We start from the raw sequence: 19,079 nt of genomic DNA, 5'->3' as shown, positions 1-19,079 counted from the left end.
CTCACTTAGTCATCTCAGTGACTCAGTGAGGAGGGAGTGGTTGTTCCCACTTTACAGATGAGAAAACTGAGATACAAGGAGGGAAGTGACCCAGCCAGGCCACACGGTTGGTGGGAGGTGGACCTGCAATCTGGCCCAGGCCTTGTCTATCTGGGACCCCCCCGCAACCCCCCAACCTGAGTACAGTCAGGAGGGGCCCAAGCAGTCACAGAGACAGGCCTGGAAGGCGGCGGGCACATGGCACTTGTGCAGTGTATGTTGGTGCTTACGGGGGCTCTTTCTCAGTCCTATCCTTTGTTTGCCGCCCCCCTCCCTGGCAGGAGGAACTCAGTTTTAGAAGGGCAGTGGGTTGGGCCGGCATGCCATGTGCAGTGGGGAAGTGGGTCTGTTGTGGCTGTAACCACAGTGGGTGAGGACCAGGTGTCAACAGTGGCCCTCATCCCGGAGGGAGTGGGGCAGGCTGCCTGTTGGACAGGGTGTGTGAATAGGGGGACGGGGTGGCCTTTGGTAGGGGCCCAGGGGTCAGTGAAGAGGGGGAGGGGGAGAGGGCTGCCTTGGGCTCTGGCTGTGCTGGGGGTGGGCTGCCCAACCAGGGCACTTCTGTCCCAAGTGGAACCAAGACCTCCCACCGGAACAGGCCACCGGAGCCCTCGTGGAACCCAGCTCCGGGTGGCCCGACTTGAGGGGCACCCAGGCAGCAGGACACCTCTCTGGTCTCGGGCTGTTATCTTTGGGCCGTGTCATGGCTGTCCACACGCGGTCATCACCTCCTCACCTCCCTCCCCATTAGCGTCCCCTGACCCGGGCCACCACGCGCAGCCTGCGTGAATGGTCAGTCCCTGTGCCTCGCAGCCCGGGACCTTAGGTCTAGGTGGTTAGCAAGCTCGCGGTGGGGGTGCGGAGGGAGGGCGCGGCGGGGCGCCTCGGCGCCTGCTCAGGAAGGCTGGGCTTGGCGGCGCGCAGGTAGCTCACACCCAAATCCGAATTCCAGCCGCCCGAGACGGCGGGCGGCGGGCGGCGCGCGGCGGAGGCGGCCCGAGCTGTCCCGGGGCAGGAGTGCTTCCTTTCGTTTTCAAACAAATCGTGAATTTAAAAGTCAGGCAGAGAACTACGCAGGGTATAAAAATAGCCACCGGCCACAAAGTCTGTGTCCAACTCCGGGCAGTGCCTGCCCAGCCTGGTGCCTTTGAAGAGGGGTCCCAGGAGTGCGGGTCGATGAGGAGGCGAAGCGCGCACCCCTCCTCGTTCCCGGTGGGCTCGTGGGTCTCTCCGTGGGGGTAGGGCGTGAAAGTGTGGGGTGGACCGGGGGTAGCGTCCGGAAGACGAAACCTTCCCCGGACAAGGAGCTCGTCCTCTGCCGTTGGGGCACATCGTCACTCCCGGGCCTCAGTTTCCCCACGTGTCCGCCGCGGCGGGGTGCGAGGTATGGGTGCCGCGGCCATCCCGCCCGGCACTGCGCTTGCCTGGCCCGGGCCGGGGTCCCCTCGCGGCCACCGCCCGGCCGCTTTGTGTGGCCGCGCAGACAATGGCCCGGCCGCTGGGCTCCCGGCCCGGCTCTCCGCCTCCTCCGGGCCCTTGCGCGCAAGTGTGTGTGTGCGCGAGTGTGTGCGCGAGTGTGTGGCGGGCCCGGGGAGGGAGTTCTGCTCCCGCCCTCGCCCCCGCCCCGCTCCCTCTGCGCCCCGCCCCCTCCCACGCCGCCTCCTCGCGGCTCCCGGGAACCCCTGGCGGAGGAGAACTCGCAAGTTTGCACGGCGCTCTCAACTCGGCGGCCGGGCGGGCGGCGATCGCGGGGCTGCGGCGGCGGAGGGGGGCGCGCTCCGGGCGGGGCTGGGCGGGCGGGGCGCGGGCCGAGCGGTGGCGGCGGCGCTGCGCCGAGTCAGCGCCCGTCGCGGGCCCCCCACCACCCCCCCGCCGGCGCCGCAGCGCCGCGGTCGGAGCGGGGCGCGGGCGCGCGGCGGCGGGGGCGCGGGCCGGGCGCGCGCGGCGGCGGCGCGCAGACACAAGTAGTTTACATTGTTGGGCGACTTTTGCAACAACTCGCCGCGCCGCGGCCTCCGCGCGCCGCCGCCGCCACCGCCGCCGCCGGCTCCCCGCCGCCCGGGCCCGGGCCGGCCGCGCCGGGGGCCGCCGCGCCCGCCGCCCGCTGCCTGCGCCGCCGGCCGGGCATGAGTTAGTCGCAGACATGGACACCAAACATTTCCTGCCGCTCGGTGAGTGCTCGCCGGGCCGGGCGGGGACGGGGCCGGGGGCCGGGGGCCGGCGGGCGGGAGGGGGCCGGGGGCGCGTTGGCGGCGCGCGCGGGGGGTCGCCGGCCCGGGCCCCGCTCGGACCCCTCGCCGACCTTCGCGTGAGTTCGGGCGCCGGGCCCGGGGAGGGTCGACCCGGGGCAACTTTTCGCGGGGCCCGGGCGGGGCTGGGCAGCGGGCGGGCGGCGGGGCCGGGGGGCGGGTGGCAGGTTCGCCCGGGACGAGGAGGGGTCTCCCGCTCACCGGCGGCCGCCTGCGCCCCGGCGCCCAGCTGCAGCCGCGCCGCGCAGGAACCCGGCCGGAGCGGGAGGAGCAACTTCTGCGCTCCGCGGCTCCGGCCTCCCTGGCCTGGGGACCGGGACGGCGCGCTGGGCCCCGAGCGGCCTCTGCGCCGCCCGCCCGTCGGGCTGCGGCTTCCAGCAGGCCGCTGGCCCTTGGGTGTGTGTCCGCCCAGGAAACAGACTGGGACCCTGTTATCCCCAAAGCAGCCCACGCCCGGGTGGGCAGGGGCCCCCGGGGCTGTATGAACAGAACGTCAGACCTGGGAAGGCCCCATTCCAGAAATGGGGCCCCTCACTCTGGCACCCCCGGGTGTTCTCCCAGGCTGGCTCTCCATTTGTGAGCAGGACAGCGCAGAGGCGCGTAGGGTCAATTTCCCTCCTCCTCCTGCCATCCCGCCCGGTAGCTTCCTATCCCAGACTGCCCGCCAACTCCAGGCCCAGACCTACCGAGAAGGGGGAGAGGGCATGGCTGGGGCCCCCACCCATTGCTCTCCCAGGGGTTTGGAAGCTAGTGAGAAGGGGGAGACTTTATAAATTAGCTCCGGGAAGGATATTAATTTGGTGGTGGGACGGCAGCCAGGCTGTCAGGCCGGGTGAAGGATTTGTGCTGAATGGAGAGCGAAACAGCTGATTATGAATGAAGCCCCCGCCATCCGTAGCCCCTCCTGCCCACCCTCCCTGCAGCCTGGGGTGCAGCTTGGCCACCCCAGGAGGTGCTCAGAAGCCAATGTAGCTGCAGGGATGTTTAGTGAGATGGGGCATCAAGGGGAGCCAGCATGGACCTAGCCCCTCCTGGATGTGAGGGTGAGAGTCTGAGTATCTCTGCTACTCACAGGCAGGTGTGCTGCCCCGTGACCGGGGCAGGCGGTGGGTTCCAGGTTTGTCAGACGTAACGCTTACTCCCTGCCTCTGTCATGATGGAGTGGTGGGCTCGAGGCCTTGAATGAGCTCCAGGGCTCAGCCTCCAGGGGTGGGCGCTCATGCCCATTTTGCAGATGAGAAAACTGGCTGGGAGAGGCTGAGCCCCCAGGATACAAGGTGGTGGATTTGGGATTAACACCCCCAGCTCGTGGTACTGCTGAGTGTGAGGCAGGAGGGAATGCTGCGCTGTCTGTGACCGAGTGCAGTGTGGAGTGGGCTGGGGCTGCCTTTCCCTATTAAAGCTTTGCACTCACACATGTGCACACACACATCCACACACACAGAGCTAGGCTCTCCCAGACGATTCCTCTGGAACGAGAATGCTCAGCTCAGTGTCTGGCCCCTGGACGTGGCAGGGGCCTGGCTGGTTGCACTTCAGCTGAGTACTGAGAACCGAACAGGTCCCTGTTTCTAATGCTCTGGGTGGGACAGGGATAGTCCACGGAGCTGGTGGATGTAGGGCGAGGGAGCAAGGGGTGCCCAGTCGCCATGGTGGCTTGCTGGAGTCCCTGTGAGGAGGAGAGGTCGTGCCTCCGAGCCACTGCCCCAGGGATCTCCCTGGGCACTCCCCTGCCACAAGGAAGCTAGGAGTCTTCTGTTCTCGAGCAGCAGCTCTCCCGACCGGCCCATGGCCTCCCAGGCAGCCCACGCCCCAGGGCTGAGCAGAGAGCCCTGGGCTCTGATTACATTTTATTTTTTTTCTAAGCTTGTGACCAGCTCTGAAGTCCAGAGCAGTCGAAGGTCCATTTAAGCGGCTACTTGCCTAAGCCCTTTTGTCAACACAGCCTAATCCCTCCTCGGGGTGAGTGGTGGAGGGCCTGGCTTGTCTTGGCCCGGCTGGCCGACCGGTCAGACCTGGAGCTGCTGGGGAGACTCGGCCACCCCTTACAGCTGCCCAGCCGCTTTTGGGGTCTGGGGTAGAGAGGGCTTCCTCCTCCCAGCATTCACTGCCGCTGGGCTTGGTGGGCTGGGGGAGGATCCCAGTCGGTGTCCACCGAGCCGCTCAGTGAGGGCAGGGATGAGTCCAGCGTCCAGATCTGGAAGGAAAGCAAGGCCGAGGGACTCGCCAGAGGCAGCCCCAGCTTCCTGGCCCTGCTGCCCGGGGCTGGCCGCGCTCCCACGCCTGCCGGGGAGAAGGCCCCGGCTGGCCTTATCCTGAATGGTGGGACTCAGGCGGAGTCCACAGAGTCCAAAGGTCTCAGACCACACCAGACCCCATGCGCCTGTGGAGAGACCCGGTGGCAAAGCTGTAGGCCCGCTGACCACTCTTGGAGTTGGGGCACTTGGGGGCCTGGGTGAGCTTGCAGCCTGTGTGAGGGGCTTCTGGTAACATCAGAGCCCTTGGGACCCAAAATAGAGCACATTCCGGGGCCTCCCGAAATAACAGGGTCATGTGACTCTCAGGAGGCTGGGCTTGGAGTCCCGCTCAGGCCTGACGAGGGCGTCTTTTAGCGCGGGCGCTGCCCGACGGCAGGGTGTTTGTTTTGGTAAACTCTGGAGGGGCCCTGTTTGTTGACTGGGGAGATGTCAGGGAGAGAAAAATGGCCCAGTCCGATGGTGGCCCTGGCTTGCTAGCCTCCAACCTTGCCTAGGGCTGGCTGCTGGGCCTGGACCCGAGCATGCAGCTGTGATCCTCTGCCCAGATGTGGATGGGACGAGCTGGGCCCCTAGGAAGGGCTGGTGGGGGGCGGGTGCTCTGAGTCCCTTGGGGTGTGGGGTGCAGGTTGAGCCGGCAGCCCTGGTCACACGGGCAGCTGCTGTGACTGGCTCCCGGCTCTGCCAGCACCTGGTGGTTCTTCCAGCTGTGCCTGTCCTTCAGGGCCTGTGGGGGGCTCGCCTCCACCAGGAGGCCCCTCTGACTGCCCTCTCTTGGCCCCTGCCCTATCTCCCCCGTGGCTGCGCGGGAGGTCGCTGTCAGTGGTCTTTGTTTCCTCCCCTGGGAAAGGGTGCCTGCAGGATTTGCTGTGGAATTACTGTGGGAACAGGGGGTACTCAGGGGTGTGCCCCTCTGCCCCTGGGGGCTGGTCGTGCATGTGGCAGGGGGCTCTGGCATCAGGAGAGGGTGGGACAGACCTCAGCTGCATGGAAGGTGGTGTGGGGGCGGGGTGAAAGCCTTACAGGTCCACCCAGTGCCAGTGGAGGCTGCCTGGGGAGTTTCATTTCTTGGGTGACGTTTGGTTTTGCCATGGGGTCAAATGTTTCAGGGCTGGGACCTCGAGTCGTGAGCAATGCCTGTCCTCTGGAGAAGAGGGCACAGCTGTCCCAGCAGACACAGGGCAGAGGCCCTCCCCAACCCCCAGCTGGCTCAGGGCTGGGACACTGTCCCTGGGACCCGGGCTTTGCAAGCCAAGACCTGCCCCTCCTTCCCTTCTCTGCCAGGCTTGAGTTTGTATTTTTTAGCTGGCTTTGGTGGCCAGGGCCTTGGGTTGGCCCGTTAACTGGTGTGTTTTCATAGGAATTGGCCATTTGCTGGGCTAGGGATGAGGCTGGGGTCTAGGGCCACAGGGGCCTGGGGGGCTGGCCTGTGGCTGTTGGGGGCTGGTGTCCATTTGGGGGTCACCTTCCAGACCTTTGTCCTGAGATTCTTAAGCTGATCAGTTTCAGGGTGCTATGGTGTGGGTAGAGGGGTCACCCTCTTCCCCCTGCACCTTGCCCACCTGCCTGTATGTTTCCATTTTATAGGGTGCAGCTCTGTCTTTCATCCTTCCTTCCTCTCCTCTGCCTTCTCCCATTCAGGGCCTTTGTTACCTGCAGGATGGAGGTGGTGGTGGTTTTGCAGGGATCAGCACCTTCCCAGGAAGAGGTTCTGACAGGTGGTGTCCCATTGCTGGGCGGGTGGTCAGGCCACCTGGGGTTGGGCCTTCTGTCCTCGCTGCCTGCCTGGTCTGCTCTTTGGCCTCTTGGGGCTTTGGCTGTCCATCTGAAAAATGGACATACTCATTGGCTCTTCCAAATGCTGGAGAAGGCAGCCTGGTGTGTTGTAGGCTGGCTGGGAGTTCGGGGAGTCTGTTTGTGGGGTGTTTCCCCTAGCCTGTGGCTAGGTCCTCTCTGTGCCTCCTGCCTGGGTCAGGTGGGGCCAGGTTTCCAGCACTGGACCAGAACAGGCCATGATGGTCGCTGGGGGCTGTCAGGTGTGGAGGAACAGACTCAGGAATAGAGGACATCGGGGACACTGAGGTAGCCCTTTCTGTGGATATAGGCCTGCCACAGGAGAGCGCTCGCTGCTGCTGGGTCCTTGGGACCAGCCCCTATGCCGCTCCAGGGACCCTCCTCAGAGTCCCAAGAAGGCAGGTGGGGCGAGGGACCGCGGTTTGCACACCCACCCGAGCCTGGTGCGAGATGTTCTGAGCAGTTGTGCCCCAGCGCCTCACAGACAGGGAAATTGCGCCCTAGAGTTACAAAGCAATTGTCTAGCTCAGCAGCTGAATGAGCGTGAAATGGAGCAGAAAGCAGCTAAGGAAAATTGGCCCGGCCGCTGTGGGGAGAGCGGGTGCGGACCGCGTGCAGGGCTTGGGTGTGGGCACGCTCACCGTTGCACACACACAGAGTCACAGGCTGTCACCTGGCGCTGCTGGCCGCTGGCCCGTGTCCTGGCGTGCCCGTGAGTGAGCCAGGCCTCATGGGGTCCCCCAAGGAGCACGGTGCTCCCTGCTGGGTTTGTTGGCCTCCTTTTTTTCTAAATCTCCCCAACTTGTCCAGGACTCACCCTGCCCCCACGAAGCTGCCGATGGCTGCAGCGGGCGCCTGCTTCGTGCCAGGGACTTTATTTTTGGGACCTTGTGGAGGTGTCACAGAGACAAGCCCACTTAGTGGATGGGGACACTGAACCCTGGGTGAGGTCTGTGGGCCAGCCTTTGTGTCCCTCTGTGGGGCCTGCTTTTTCTCCGGCACTTGACTAGCGGGGGCCGCCTTGAGCTCCAGCTGGGAGGACCTGTCCCCAGGGTGGGGGCTCTGCTGCCCCAGGTCCTCCTGCCTCTCAGCATCCTCAGAGGCTGCTCACCGACCAGGCTGGGTCTGTGTCCCATGCTGGTTCCCAGGAGCCCCATTGCTGGTCTTGGCCCGAGTGAGTGAGGTTTTTGTTCAGTGGGGACCCTGGTGGAGGGCTGAGGTCTCACCATGCCAGCTCTGTGCCCTGGGACTGGGCATCTTGGCCTCTTGTGCTGGTTGAAGGCCCTCTAAGGAGTGGCGACCCCTTGATCCTCACTCCAGGGTTGTCCTTGGCTTGGGGTGGTGGCTAGGAGAAGTCCCCACTCCCAGGTGGAAAGCTGTAGTTGGGTGAGCAGCAGAGGCCCAGCCTGGAACTGTGGCTTGCCCACCTCCTCACGCCACCAGGGCAGCACTGTCTGCAGCAAATTCCTGAGGTACCTGGGGGAGTGGACGGAGTGAGATTGGACCCCCGGGTCCCAGGGCAGGGCAGGGTAGGGGCACAGTTCTTTCTGAGGTCCTAACCCAGCACACGTGGCCCACCCCATGCATGCAGGCGTCTGCCGCAGCCTTCCCAGGGTGACCTGGCAGAGCCTTGACAACCCTGGCTGAGGAGGCGGGGATTGCTGGTGGGCTTGTCCACACGTGGCTTAGGGAGCCCCCGCTGGGTGCTGGCCTGGTCCTGCTGCCTGTGGAGGAGGGGTGGGGGAGGGGTGGGGGAGGGGTGCCCAGAGGTAGGGACAGCAAGGTCTGGCCTGGAGGGGGTGAAGGGGGTGAGGATGCAAGGGTGGGGTTGCAGGGCTGGAACCAGGAGGGGGTTCACGTGTGAGGTGAGGCTGGGTAGGGCCTGTGTGCCGGGCGTAGGTGCATGGGTGCCCGGAGACTGGGGGATCCCAGTGTGGTGCTCATGGCTGGAACGAGGCCACCAGTGCTGTGCAGAGGGTGGTCTGGAGGCAGCCAGGCAAGGCCTGGAAGGAGGAAGTGACTCTCTCCAGGTGGCTCACTGGTTTCAGGTGGGCCTTGGGGCCCCTATGAATGGCCTTGCACCCTTGCCCTGGCTGGGCTTCTCAGCATGGCAGCCTGGGAAGGGGGGAGGATTCCTAGCATCTTCCTGGGGGCTTAGGCCAGGTCCCTGGGCTGGCCTGGGGGTCGTCTTTCCCGGGCACGGGTATGGGTGAGGCACCTTTTCCCTGGCCCTGGCTCCGGCCCCCCCTGCACTCCCCGGGCTCTGGATGAAGTGGGGGGCAGGCTGTCCAGGGGGAGTAGAGCAGCCGGACCTCTGGGGCCGGATCAGGGATGCTGAGACCATGGAGGGGACCAGACTTTGGGGCTGGGGAGTGGGACATTGAGGGGTCCTTCAGGGGATCAGAGCCTCTCAGGGTCTCTGTGTGAGAAGTTGCCACGGGGTCTGTCCTGCACAGCCCACATCTGTCTTTGATGATTGGCTTCAGCCCCAGCTCCTCTTCCAGGCACTGCCTGCTGGGGTGAGGGACGCCAGGAAGCCCTTGGTCACAGTCCTACCTCTGGGGTGACCCAGAGGCCGTGCCTGGCCTCCCTGCACCTCTGTTGGCCCTCTAAGCCACAGTAATTTCCAGCTGGGCCTCGGTTTCCCCAGCTGTACCCGGGGCCAGGGCTGGGGGTGATGGGTGTCGGGGCAGACTGCTGCCGTGCGTGCGGGGTCTGGAGCCTCTGGCGCTGAGGGGAGGGGAGAGTGAGTTGGGCCTGGGCCAGGCCGTGTGTAAATCCTCCAGCCGCCATGGATAAACCCTCGGAGTTCAAAGACAACCCCGGGTGCGGCCGCCGGCTGTAATGAGGTTACTGATTCAACAGGCTTCCTGGTGCTGCAGCCCAGAATGCAGTGAGGCTGGGAAGCCCCGGGGAGGGATCTGAGTATCCTGTAATTGACCAATTTAGCTTAAGTGTCCACACTGGCCCTGGGCAGAGGTCAGGCAGTGACAGCACAGGTGGCTGGAGTCGCTGGGGTGGGCTCCCAACAGCTGCTGTGTCCGAGCCCCTCTGAATCGGGCGCTCTCGGGCCTGGGCCGCCCTGTGCCTCTGCCGGGACTCCCTCTGCCTGCTCTTCCCTCTCCACCTGTGCAGGCTCAGCCTTCCTTCCCAGCCAGAGCCCACCTGCCATCCTTGGTGCCCAGCAGCCCCCTTGGTACAGGGCTTGGGGTGGGGCTGCAGCTTTGGACTTGGTGCCCAGAGCCTCCATTCAGCTCCCGCTGGCAAGCCTGCTGGGTCTGTGCCTGACTATTGCCCAGTTTCCTCCCGCCTGAGGGCCGTGGAGTGATCCCACGCCTGTGTTAGGCGTTGAGGCCGCTGCTGGTGCAGGTGCCTGGCGGATGGGAGCTCTCCACGTGCCAGCCACCCATCCAGCCTCTTTTTTCCCAGGCTTCCTGAGGGCAGGGCCCTTCTGAGGCGAGGGCATCCCTGCAGCACCCAGTACAGGTGTGCAGGAAGGACTCGCTTGACTTAGAGAGTGGGATCAGAAGCACCTCTCCTGCCTGTCAGCAGTGGCTTCAGTGCCTGTGCTTGGGGAGGATGTATCTGGTACCTTGGAGAGAGGCTGGCAGGCCGCATCCAGCTCCTGGTTTCCTGTCAACCCAGGCCTGGTGTCCAGAGGACCACCTTGGTGACAATTTGCTCCTCAGAAATAGGACTGGGCATTGGGCAGCAGTGTCATTGACTGCCGCAGTGCTAGCATGGGCTGTGGCGGTGGCAGTGTGTGCTGAGCCGTCCCTCGAACTCAGCTCTCTACATGGTGGGGCTGCTCTCTGACCAGGCTGCTGTGTAGCCCTGGGCAGGTCCCTTCCCCTCTGTGGGCTTCAGTTTCCCTGGGGCCCTCTGGCTGTCAAAGCCTCTGCCTTGCCTTCTTGGCACCCTGGCTTTGTTCTGATATGCTGTTGGCCATTGGTCAGGGTGGCACCCTGGGGACCAGCTCCCTGGGAAATGGCTCTATGCCCTCCCCAGCTGAGGGGACAGGACTTGGGCTGGGGTAGGGCCTGGGTTGCTGGGGTCCAGGAAGCCATGGGCTCTGAGCTAGCCAGGGTGGGTGTGGGTCTGGATGTGGACTGGGCATGTTGTGGTGAAGCGCTTTTGGGATGTGCAGCTTATAATGGGGAAGCGGTGGCCTGGGGGCATGGCAGAGCAGAGGCAGTAGGGGCCACAGATGAGTGGGGTCAGTCCCCATGACGGTTATCACTCAAGGCCAGGCTAGTCCTTCTCTCTTTGGGCAGTGACCTTCCTTGCCTGGAACCTTCCATGGCACCCCATTGTCCCCAGGATGGAGGCCAGGCCTCCACCTAGTGTCATGTGGCTCTGTAGCCTCTCCCACCTCATTAGGCACCTCTCACTGATTTTCTCATGTCTAAAACTAACTGGTGAGGTAGGCTGCCCCTTGCGATGAGTGAGCGCCCCTCTGAGTCACAGGCTGTATGGCCCTGGGCTAGCAAATTCACCTCACTAGGCCTCAGTTGTCTCACCCATAAACTGCCTGGGGGAGGTCAGGGAAGCTTCACAGAGGAGGTGATGTAGTTGGGTTTTGAGGGATGAGTAGGAGTTTGTTGGGTGGGAAGTGGGGAAGGAATCAAGGCAGAGAGAATGGATGGATTCTCTCCAGGGGGATCTGGTTCCAGCCAAGGGTATGGGGTAGGGATGCCCGTGCGGGCATAAGTAGGGGCTTCCCTGGAGGATTTCTGAAGGGTCTGACTGTGTGACCAGGCTCCTCTGGCCTGCCCCTTGCTGGCTGGCTTCCAGGTCTGTGCTGGTGGGGACCCCTGTGAGCATGGGGCTATGGTCAGCTGGCCTGGGAATAATTAACCCTGGGAGGAGCTCAGGCTAGGGGTGGGCCTCGCTGCAGCCTGGCCGCCCCCAGCTGGCCTGATGTCCCCCCTCCTTCCTGCCCAGGTCTGGAGTGTGACTCCTACTGGCGCCCATGTGCGGTACCCCACCTCGGGGCCCTGGCTCCCAGGGTGTGTCCACTACTGGGAGGAACGGCTGGGGCCCTTCCCTACCGCCTATTCCTATACCCCTTGGTCTGTCCCTGTAGTGCCCTGTGGTCCTGCCTTGGTCCCTGCCTCTCCCTGTGGGCAGCTTAGGCGCCATTTGCCCGGGAGCCCCCGTGTGAGTGCAAGGCTATTGGATGGCTTCTCGCCCTCTCCCCAACCGGAGGGAGGAAAACAGCTCTGACCGTGAGCAGAGTCCACGGGAGGCGGTGGAGCTGCCCCTACCCCACCCCTTCATGGACTTTCTGCCCAGGATCAAGGTTGAGGTGTAGGGCAGGGAGGCGGGGCCTTCGTCAGGGGTGCCAGGTCACTCTGGGCACAGACAGTGGCGAGGCGGGCCTGGCAGGCAGCACCACCGCACCATCCCGGGCCCAGTGGAGGGGTGAGGACTGGAAGGGCAGCGGGGCCTTCCTCTTCCCTCCCCTCAGTCTCCTGGGCACAAGGTCAGAGCCATCCACCCCTCTGTCCTGTGTGACCTACCTTCTCCCGAGGCTGGGATCACAGGGGGCGTCACCCCTTAACGGCAACGTAGAGCTGGTCTCTAGGCCCCTGCAGACAGTGGGCCTGGGCAATGGCATGCTCACAGCCCGGGTCTTCTCTGCCACATGGACTTTGTGACTTGGAGCACGTTCCTTCTTCCCTCTTCGTCTTGATTTCCTCATTTGGAAAATAGAAGGAAGGATGCCAGGCAGAGTCCACGGCCGGAAGTGTGCCGCTGTGCCCCTGTGGCCGGCCGGAGCCTCGGTGGATGTCACTGAATGGGCCCTGCTCCTCTTCCCGTGGGGCCCTCAGACCTCAGAGTCTTTTTCAAGACAGGGCTGGCTCCAGGCACCCCCTCTCATGGCTCGGAGCTGGCTCTGGATCTTTGTGGCTGTGGAGCCCACAGTGCCAGGTGCCGTATAAGCCTCATGAAGTTTGTGGCACGAATTCATGTGGTCAGCCGACTGATCCCCTCCGCCCCTCAGGTTCAGAAATGTGACGGGTGAGCCCGTTCCTTGCAAAGTTGATTTCTCAAATCGTGACCATGACTTGAATCCCCTTTGTTCTGGAGGCCGGTCCAGTTTCCAGGGAAGGGAAGTCCTGCTGTGTGTCTAGCTCGGTGTCGGTTTCTGGGAGTGGGAGTAGATGGAGGGTCTGGGACTGTCCTCGAGGACTCCGTGGGCCAGCTGGAATCCCTGGGGGCCCTGGGTGGGAGCTGAGGCTGAGGCTTAAGGCTGGGGGGTGCCCCTGCCTGTGGAGAGGCCCCACCAGTGCTCAGCATGTTGGAGATGTGGCTGCCACCGGCTGCTGGACAGAGCCTGGGAGTCCTTGAACTCAGATTCCCAGATCGAGAGAGGGAGGGGTGCTCAGCCCCAGTGCCTGCCCTTGTTGGGGACCTGGGTCCTTCCTCTGCTGGTAAGCATGTCTTGTTGAAACTTGTAGCAGTGTGGGGGTCAAGGCCAGCCACGAGGGAAGTAAGCGCCTCCCATCTGCCTGCTGTCTGTCCGTCCGCTCATCTGTCTGTCCGTCCGTCCATCCACATCCATCAGGCTCCTCCTGGCCACCAGGAAGGCCCAGTAGAGCCAGGCTTAGCCCTCAAGCGGGCGGTAGTGGTCTCTGGGGTCAGATGGCCTGGGATGGACCCCAGTGCTGCCACTTGATGGAATATGACCTTGGACCAGATGTTTTAACCCTCTTTGGGCCTTAGTTCTCTTACCTGTAAGGGATCCCTGACCCCAGTCTGGGGTGGAGATGCTGTGTGAGCGTGGTGGTGGGAGGAGGTACTGGAGACAGAAGGGACACAGAGGAGGCATTAGCGGCTCACCCTGGCATGCAGAGAGTTGGGGCTTTTGAATTGGGTCATGAAGGATGCGTAGGAGTTGGCCTGGGAAAGCCAATGTCTCGTCCTCACACCTGTGTCTTCACTTTGCGTCATCGAAGGTTTCCAGGGCAGAGCTCGCTGACTCTGCCTTCCCTTGCATCAGACAGCAGTGCGCCTCCCTCTGGGGGGTCGCCCAGAGACTCTTGGATGTCCTCGGAGCAGATGTAGAATGCAAAACTTGAACCTCTCCAAAAAGAAACGAGACAGGCGGGTTTCGTTCAGTTCAGGTGGCCGCGTGCCAGCCCTGAGAGGTGGCGGGGGAGAGATGGGTGACTGCGCCACCAGTGCTCACGGAAGGCCCCTCTGTCCAGAGCCGCTCTGAGGATGTGACAGGCAGGTCCTTGCCCTCGTGGGCTGCCAGGCCAGCGGGGGAGATGGGCGGTCAGCGGCAGCCACAGACGACGTAGGGCTAAGGAAGGGCATGGAGGGAAACGCTGGGCAGTGACCACAGGGAGGGACAGAGGTGTCAGGAGCCCTGACAGAAGACAGGTGTGTGGTTCTGCTGCACTGTCCCGGGGCCTCCCTGGGCCTCCCTCCGGCTGGCAGCACGGGCAGGTGTGTGGGGCACGGCCATCGCCAGGCATTCGACCCCTGCTGGCTCATTCCTGGCTCCCTGTGGCTGCCGTGGGACATGGTTTCTAAAGAATAAATGCCAACTGTGGCGCTGAAAGGGCCTCGTCATGTCAGGGTGCCCCTGGCTGCAGGACACAGGCCACTTCTGGTCCCAGATTGACGGGCCTCCAGCCCAAGTGGCACCTGGGTCCCTCTGACCTGGGCTGGCATCCCCCAGGCCATGGGGTCACAGGGGAGGTCACTGCCACTCTTGCTGGCTGGGAGAGGCGTGTCCCCACGTGCGTCTGGCCGCAGTCAGTGGCCAGGACCTGCCTGCGTGTAGACAGTTAGGCCTCCTGCCTAGGAAGCAGTGATGCTCGCCGGCTGCTGGTTGGGGCAGGGGAAGGGCTGGCTGCCGGATCCCACGCGGCCTGGACATGGCTGATAAGCTGTGAACTCGTTATCGGAGGGGGCAGCTGGTGCCCCTCTCCCTGCAGCCGGCACCCCAGCCTTGCCCTGGGGCCAGACCCCTGCACTGTGCCCAGCCTTGCGGGTGAGACTGGGGGAGCGAGCAGGCCTCTGTTGGGACTTGGGAGTCTCCAGGGTCCCCCAGAGCCCAGAGATCCTCCCTCCAGGACTCTGGAGACAGCCGCCGTTCTGCCCTCCCTGCTGACCCCTCTGCCCTCCCTCAGGTCTGCCTGGCCGCCTTTCTGAGAACAAGGAGCCGATTGTTGTCACCACTGCTGTCTGCCTCCTGCTGTGGATGCCTTGCTTGGCGCTGGCAGTGCCCACACCGTCAGGGACCTGGGGACTCGGAGCCGGACCTAGGTCGCCGGCCGTGTGCCTGCTGTCGGGGCAGGGCTGGTGGTCACCCCCCCTGGGGTTGGCCCCATGGGCTCAGGGCCCTGCCTCCCTGTGCACTGTCCGTAGGGACCCTCTCATGCCCTCTGGCCAGCCTGGAGAGCTCTTGGCAGAAAGGCCAGGACTGAGGTGGCTGGCATGGCGCCTTCTGCACTGTTCCTTCCTCCCCGCCTGGCCTTCAGGGGGCGTGTCGTCCTCCCCAGACCCTCCTCTGTCTGCGTGTGAGCCCGTGAGCCTGTGTGGGCTTGCGTGTGTGGCTGGGGTTCCAGCAGGGTTTGTGCGCGTGAGCCTCTGTCTGCGTGTGAGCCCGTGAGCCTGTGTGTGAGAGTGTGTGGGTGCCATGCCTGTGTGAGTGTGTGCCTGTGTGTGAGCCTGTGTGTGGGTGTGCATTCCCACGCCCTTGTGTGAGCGTGTGTGAGTCTGTGTGTGTGTGTGTGTGTGTGAGCCCGTGTGTGTGTGTCTCTGCATACCCATGGCCTTTTGTGAGCCTGTGTGTGTGAGCCTGTGCCTGTGTTTCTGTGTGAGTCTCTGTGTGTGTGAGCCTGTGTGTGTGTCTCTGTGTGTGTGCTTGTGTGTGTGAGCCTGTGTGTGTGTCTCTGTGTGTGTGCCTGTGTGTGTGTGAGCCTGTGTGTGTGTCTATGTGTGAGATCCCGTGTGTGTGTCTGTGCACACCCATGCCCTTGTGTGAGCCTGTGTGTATGAGTCTGTGTGTAAGCCTCTGTGTGTGTGTGTGAGTCTGTGTGTGTGTGAGCCCATGTGTGTGTGTCTGTGAACATCCATGCCCTTGTGTGAGCCTGTGTGTGTCTGTGTGTGAACCTGTGTGTATGTGAGTGTGCACGCCTATGCTCTTGTGTGAGCCTGTCTGTGTTTACCCGTGCATGTGTGTTCCTCTGTGCACATCTGTGTCCATGTCTGAGCCTGTATCTGTGTGCACCCATGTCTGTGTCCCTCTGTCCCTGTCCCTGTGTGAGCGTGTATCCGTGTGCACTTGTGTCCTCGTGTCTCCCTGTGCCCGTGCTGTGTCGGCATGTGTGGCTGCGTGTGCTTCTGTGTGTCTTGTGCCCCACACCTTCTGATGGCTTGCGCCTGCGAGTCCAGGTTTGAGACTGGCCACTGCCCGTGCTGTCCGGCTCCCTCCTTAGCTAAGGGTCCTGAGGGCTGGGGGTCCAGGACAGGAGAATGAGAAGCCGTAGGGGGCTGTGGAGGGCTGCAGGCAGATATATGTTCTAGAAAGACTTTGGCCATCGTGGGGATGGTGGTTTGGGGCAGACCAGTGATGCCACCCCCTGACCTTTCAGCCAGTTCCCAGGAAGTGTCACAGGGGTGATAATTGTCAAGCCAGGAGTGAGGGCTGAGGGGCTTTAGGAAGTGCCAGGGAGCACTCTGAAGCCGTATGTTTTGGTCTAAGTGGGGCTCACGTGGCACCGGCTCACTGCCTGCCCTCTGGCCTACAGCGTGGCAAGTATCACCGACCACCCGAAGCACTCAGATCCCTTTCCGCAGGCACCCAAGCAGACGGTCTCGGTGCATGAGCCTCGATGCACGCCTTGGCCCGCAGCTGCCTTCTTGAGCAGTGCCAGCAGTGCCTAAGCCACATGCCGTCCAGGCTGGGCAGGTGGATTGGATGTGTGAGCTGTGGCCCAAGCGGTCCTCCCTGGCCCTCTAGCTGGGGTGTCTCAGCTCCGGGAGCAAGGAGCCTGTCTTCTGCGCAATTCTGCGCCCTGGGAGAATGAGCTGAGCCAATCCTGAAGCCAGGGTCAGTCACGCACACTTTAGTGCGAATGAGCCTCATGTGAACCCTGGAAAGGCCTCGCAGGAAAGGAGAGCAAGGAAGGCTTCCTCTAATTGTGTGGATGAGGAAATTGAGGTCTGAGAGCGGCACGGCTGGCAAGCAGGGCGAGCTGACAGCCAGGCTGTCTCCTGACCCTGGCCTCGTGCCCTCACCTCTTGACGGCCCACCTTGGGGCTGAGTGAGAGCACAGATGGGAGGGTCCTGGTGGGGACAGGGAGAGGTGGGTGGCTGGAGCTGTGACCGCAGGCCCCGCCATGGGTGGTGGTACCTGGAGTGTGTGCCCAGCACAGCATGGCACGCTCCCTCGTTCCCTGCACCCCAGTGCTGATGAGGAGGCCGAGCTACAGATAGGGGCTCAGCTGCTTGCCCAATATCATGTGGCCAGTTAACAGCAAAGTCGGGATTTGAACCCAGATTCTTGGGACTCTTCTTTGAGCCACTTCCAGCCTGGGGTTCTGGCGTGTGGTTGGAGTCCTGGGGGCTGCTAGGGTGGGGGGACATTCCTCCTCTGGGAGGAACCTGGAGCCGAGCCCTCCCTGCTGGCTGGGGAGGGGCCTTGCTTCCTACACAAACAACCAGGCCTGGCTGGAGCCATTTTATTTTTATTTCCTATTTTTACTTCCCTGTTGGCTCTTTTTAGCAACTCTGGGTGAGATAGGCCCCCGCCCGCCAGTCTCCACCCGGCTTCCTGGCCCAGGCCAGGACCTTGGAGGAGGCGTGGGCATGGGTGGCCCAGGGTTGGGCTGGCTCGCAGCTTGGCCGGCACACACCTGGTGGCAGAGCTCCTCTCTTGTCCAGGGCGGCTGGCCTCTTCCCGTCCTCCATGGGGAGCACCATGGGGCATGCATGGTGGCAGGGGAACGTCTTGGTGTGTGACTGTTTGTTGCCACCCCTCCTTTGGGTCTTGGCCTGAGGTTGGAGTTTGGGAGGTAGAGGCACTGGGCGGTGTGGTCTTGGAGCTGGGTGCGTGACTGGCAGCGTCACTGCCTGGGGCCTGGCTGGGCAGGGCTGGGCTTGGGTTTGTTGAGGCTCTGCCCACTACTGGCCTGGCCCCACTTGCTGAGGGTCCGCTGTGCTCCAGGGTCTGTGAAGCCCAACCCTGGGGGTAGGGGCTGTCAGAGCATCCGGCTAGCTGGAGCCTGCCTGTGGTGGGTGTTGCTGGCTGGGGGACATGAAGACCCCAAATGAGGAGGCGTCTCCCTGAAGGCGCTCTGCTGGGCCCGGGGTGGGGGCTCTTGTGCTGGCATTTGGTGGGTAGTGGGTTCTGAACTGTGAGATCAGGCTGGAGAAAGCCCCGGACCCACTGTGGATCCCAGGCCAGAGTGAGGGCAGGGGCGGGGGTCCGGGTCGAGGACTAGCAAGCCACAGTGCACCAGGTGCCCCGGTACCAGCTTGTGCCAAGCCCATTGCCCTCCCAGAACCCTGGGGGAGGGAGTTGCCCTCATTTACAGAGGGGGCCTGGGCTCAGAGAGGCTGAGCCGATCTTCAAGGCCACACAGCTTGTGGGCATGGAGGGGCCGATCCTCGCCCTTGCCCTGCCAGGAAACTGAGGCACAGAGAGCAGGGGTCCCCCAGGTGGTCAGGCCCCAGAGGCTTGCACTCGGGATGGCGTGCTGTGCGGCCTCTTCCTGCCGTCATTGGGGGGCAGTGGGTTGGTGCAGGCAGAGTGGTAACAGCAAGCTGTGGGCAAGGGACTGCTTGGGAGCTGCTGTGAGCCCAGGCAGGTGGTGGGGCTGTGGGGCTGCGGGAGGAGGCCCCTGTGGTTCCCACAGGGCCATGTGTGGTCTCCAGGGCTGAGATGGCTGGTGTGGGCCGCCCTGACCTGGTGGGTTTGGGGGAACCTGGCCCCATAGGAGAGTGGACAGCACCGCGGAGGAGGCTGCCTACCTGCCTTCCTGGCCCTTCCTGCTCTGGCTGGCTCAGCGGGTTGAGCGCAGGTGGTGGCTGTGGCCCTGCCACCACCGCAGTGACCTTCCCTTTGTATGTGAGTGATGTGGGTGGCATGACTGCGGATGCAGGCACGTGTGGGTGCCGGGGATTGTCTGATAATCCTTTGATTAGAGGCCAGGAAACCCAATATCGCGGCCTAGGCGGTGGGGGACCTCCTTCTAGAGAGGCCCCAGCAGATTATGGGATTTTCACCTGCCCAGCCCTGGGAGGTGTCTTGGACCCAGAGCATTTGGCCTTGGGAGGTGGGGAGGGGGTTCCTGCCCTGGAGCCAGGGAAGCTGTCTGCGGCCCACAGTTCAGGGCCCCACGCAGACCTTTTACATGCTGTGTGACCTGGGGCAGCGTGTCTCTCTCTCTGAGTCTCGACTTTCTCATCTGTGAAGTGGGGTGAGGGCACTTGCTGCCCAGGTGGTTGTGAGGGTGGACTGAAGTAAGGCCTGTCCTTCAGTTCTTGCCTGGGAGCAGGGAAGGCCCTGGCTGGGGTCGCCTCTGAACCTCAGTGTCTTTGAGGGCTGGGAGGAGGAGTTTCTTCTTCTGGGTTCTGGGGGTTCATGCAGGATTGCCCGTCAGCATCCTGCAGCCCCTGGAATAGGGGGCGCTCAGTGTAGGGCAAAGGAACGTGAGGAGGGCATGAGTGTTGTATCTCATGGGAAGAAGCATTTTTTTGGGAGGAGTGGTTGCAGGG

General features: G+C 63.3%; 1 protein-coding gene and 1 long non-coding RNA gene across 2 annotated transcripts in view; one reads left to right on the top strand and one right to left on the bottom strand.

Annotated features, from left to right (window-relative positions):
- The first annotated feature begins 2,005 nt into the window (after nucleotides 1-2,005).
- The window catches only part of RXRA (retinoid X receptor alpha), a 114,665-nt gene continuing 97,591 nt past the window's right edge, over nucleotides 2,006-19,079 (top strand). The window contains exon 1 of the mRNA XM_016962037.3: nucleotides 2,006-2,210. Coding sequence (XP_016817526.1) covers nucleotides 2,183-2,210 — 28 coding nt within the window. The 5' untranslated portion in view covers nucleotides 2,006-2,182. The remainder of the gene's footprint in view (nucleotides 2,211-19,079) is intronic.
- LOC129135987 (uncharacterized) lies at nucleotides 7,197-12,077 on the bottom strand. Its single transcript, XR_008537200.1, has 2 exons — nucleotides 11,860-12,077; nucleotides 7,197-7,813 (listed from the first exon to the last, which is right to left on the bottom strand). It is a non-coding gene; the product is annotated as an uncharacterized LOC129135987 (long non-coding RNA).

Source organism: Pan troglodytes, chromosome 11 (assembly GCF_028858775.2).
Source record: "Pan troglodytes isolate AG18354 chromosome 11, NHGRI_mPanTro3-v2.0_pri, whole genome shotgun sequence".
NCBI classification, from domain to species: Eukaryota; Metazoa; Chordata; class Mammalia; order Primates; family Hominidae; genus Pan; species Pan troglodytes.
This window is presented reverse-complemented; position numbering and strand designations above follow the sequence as displayed.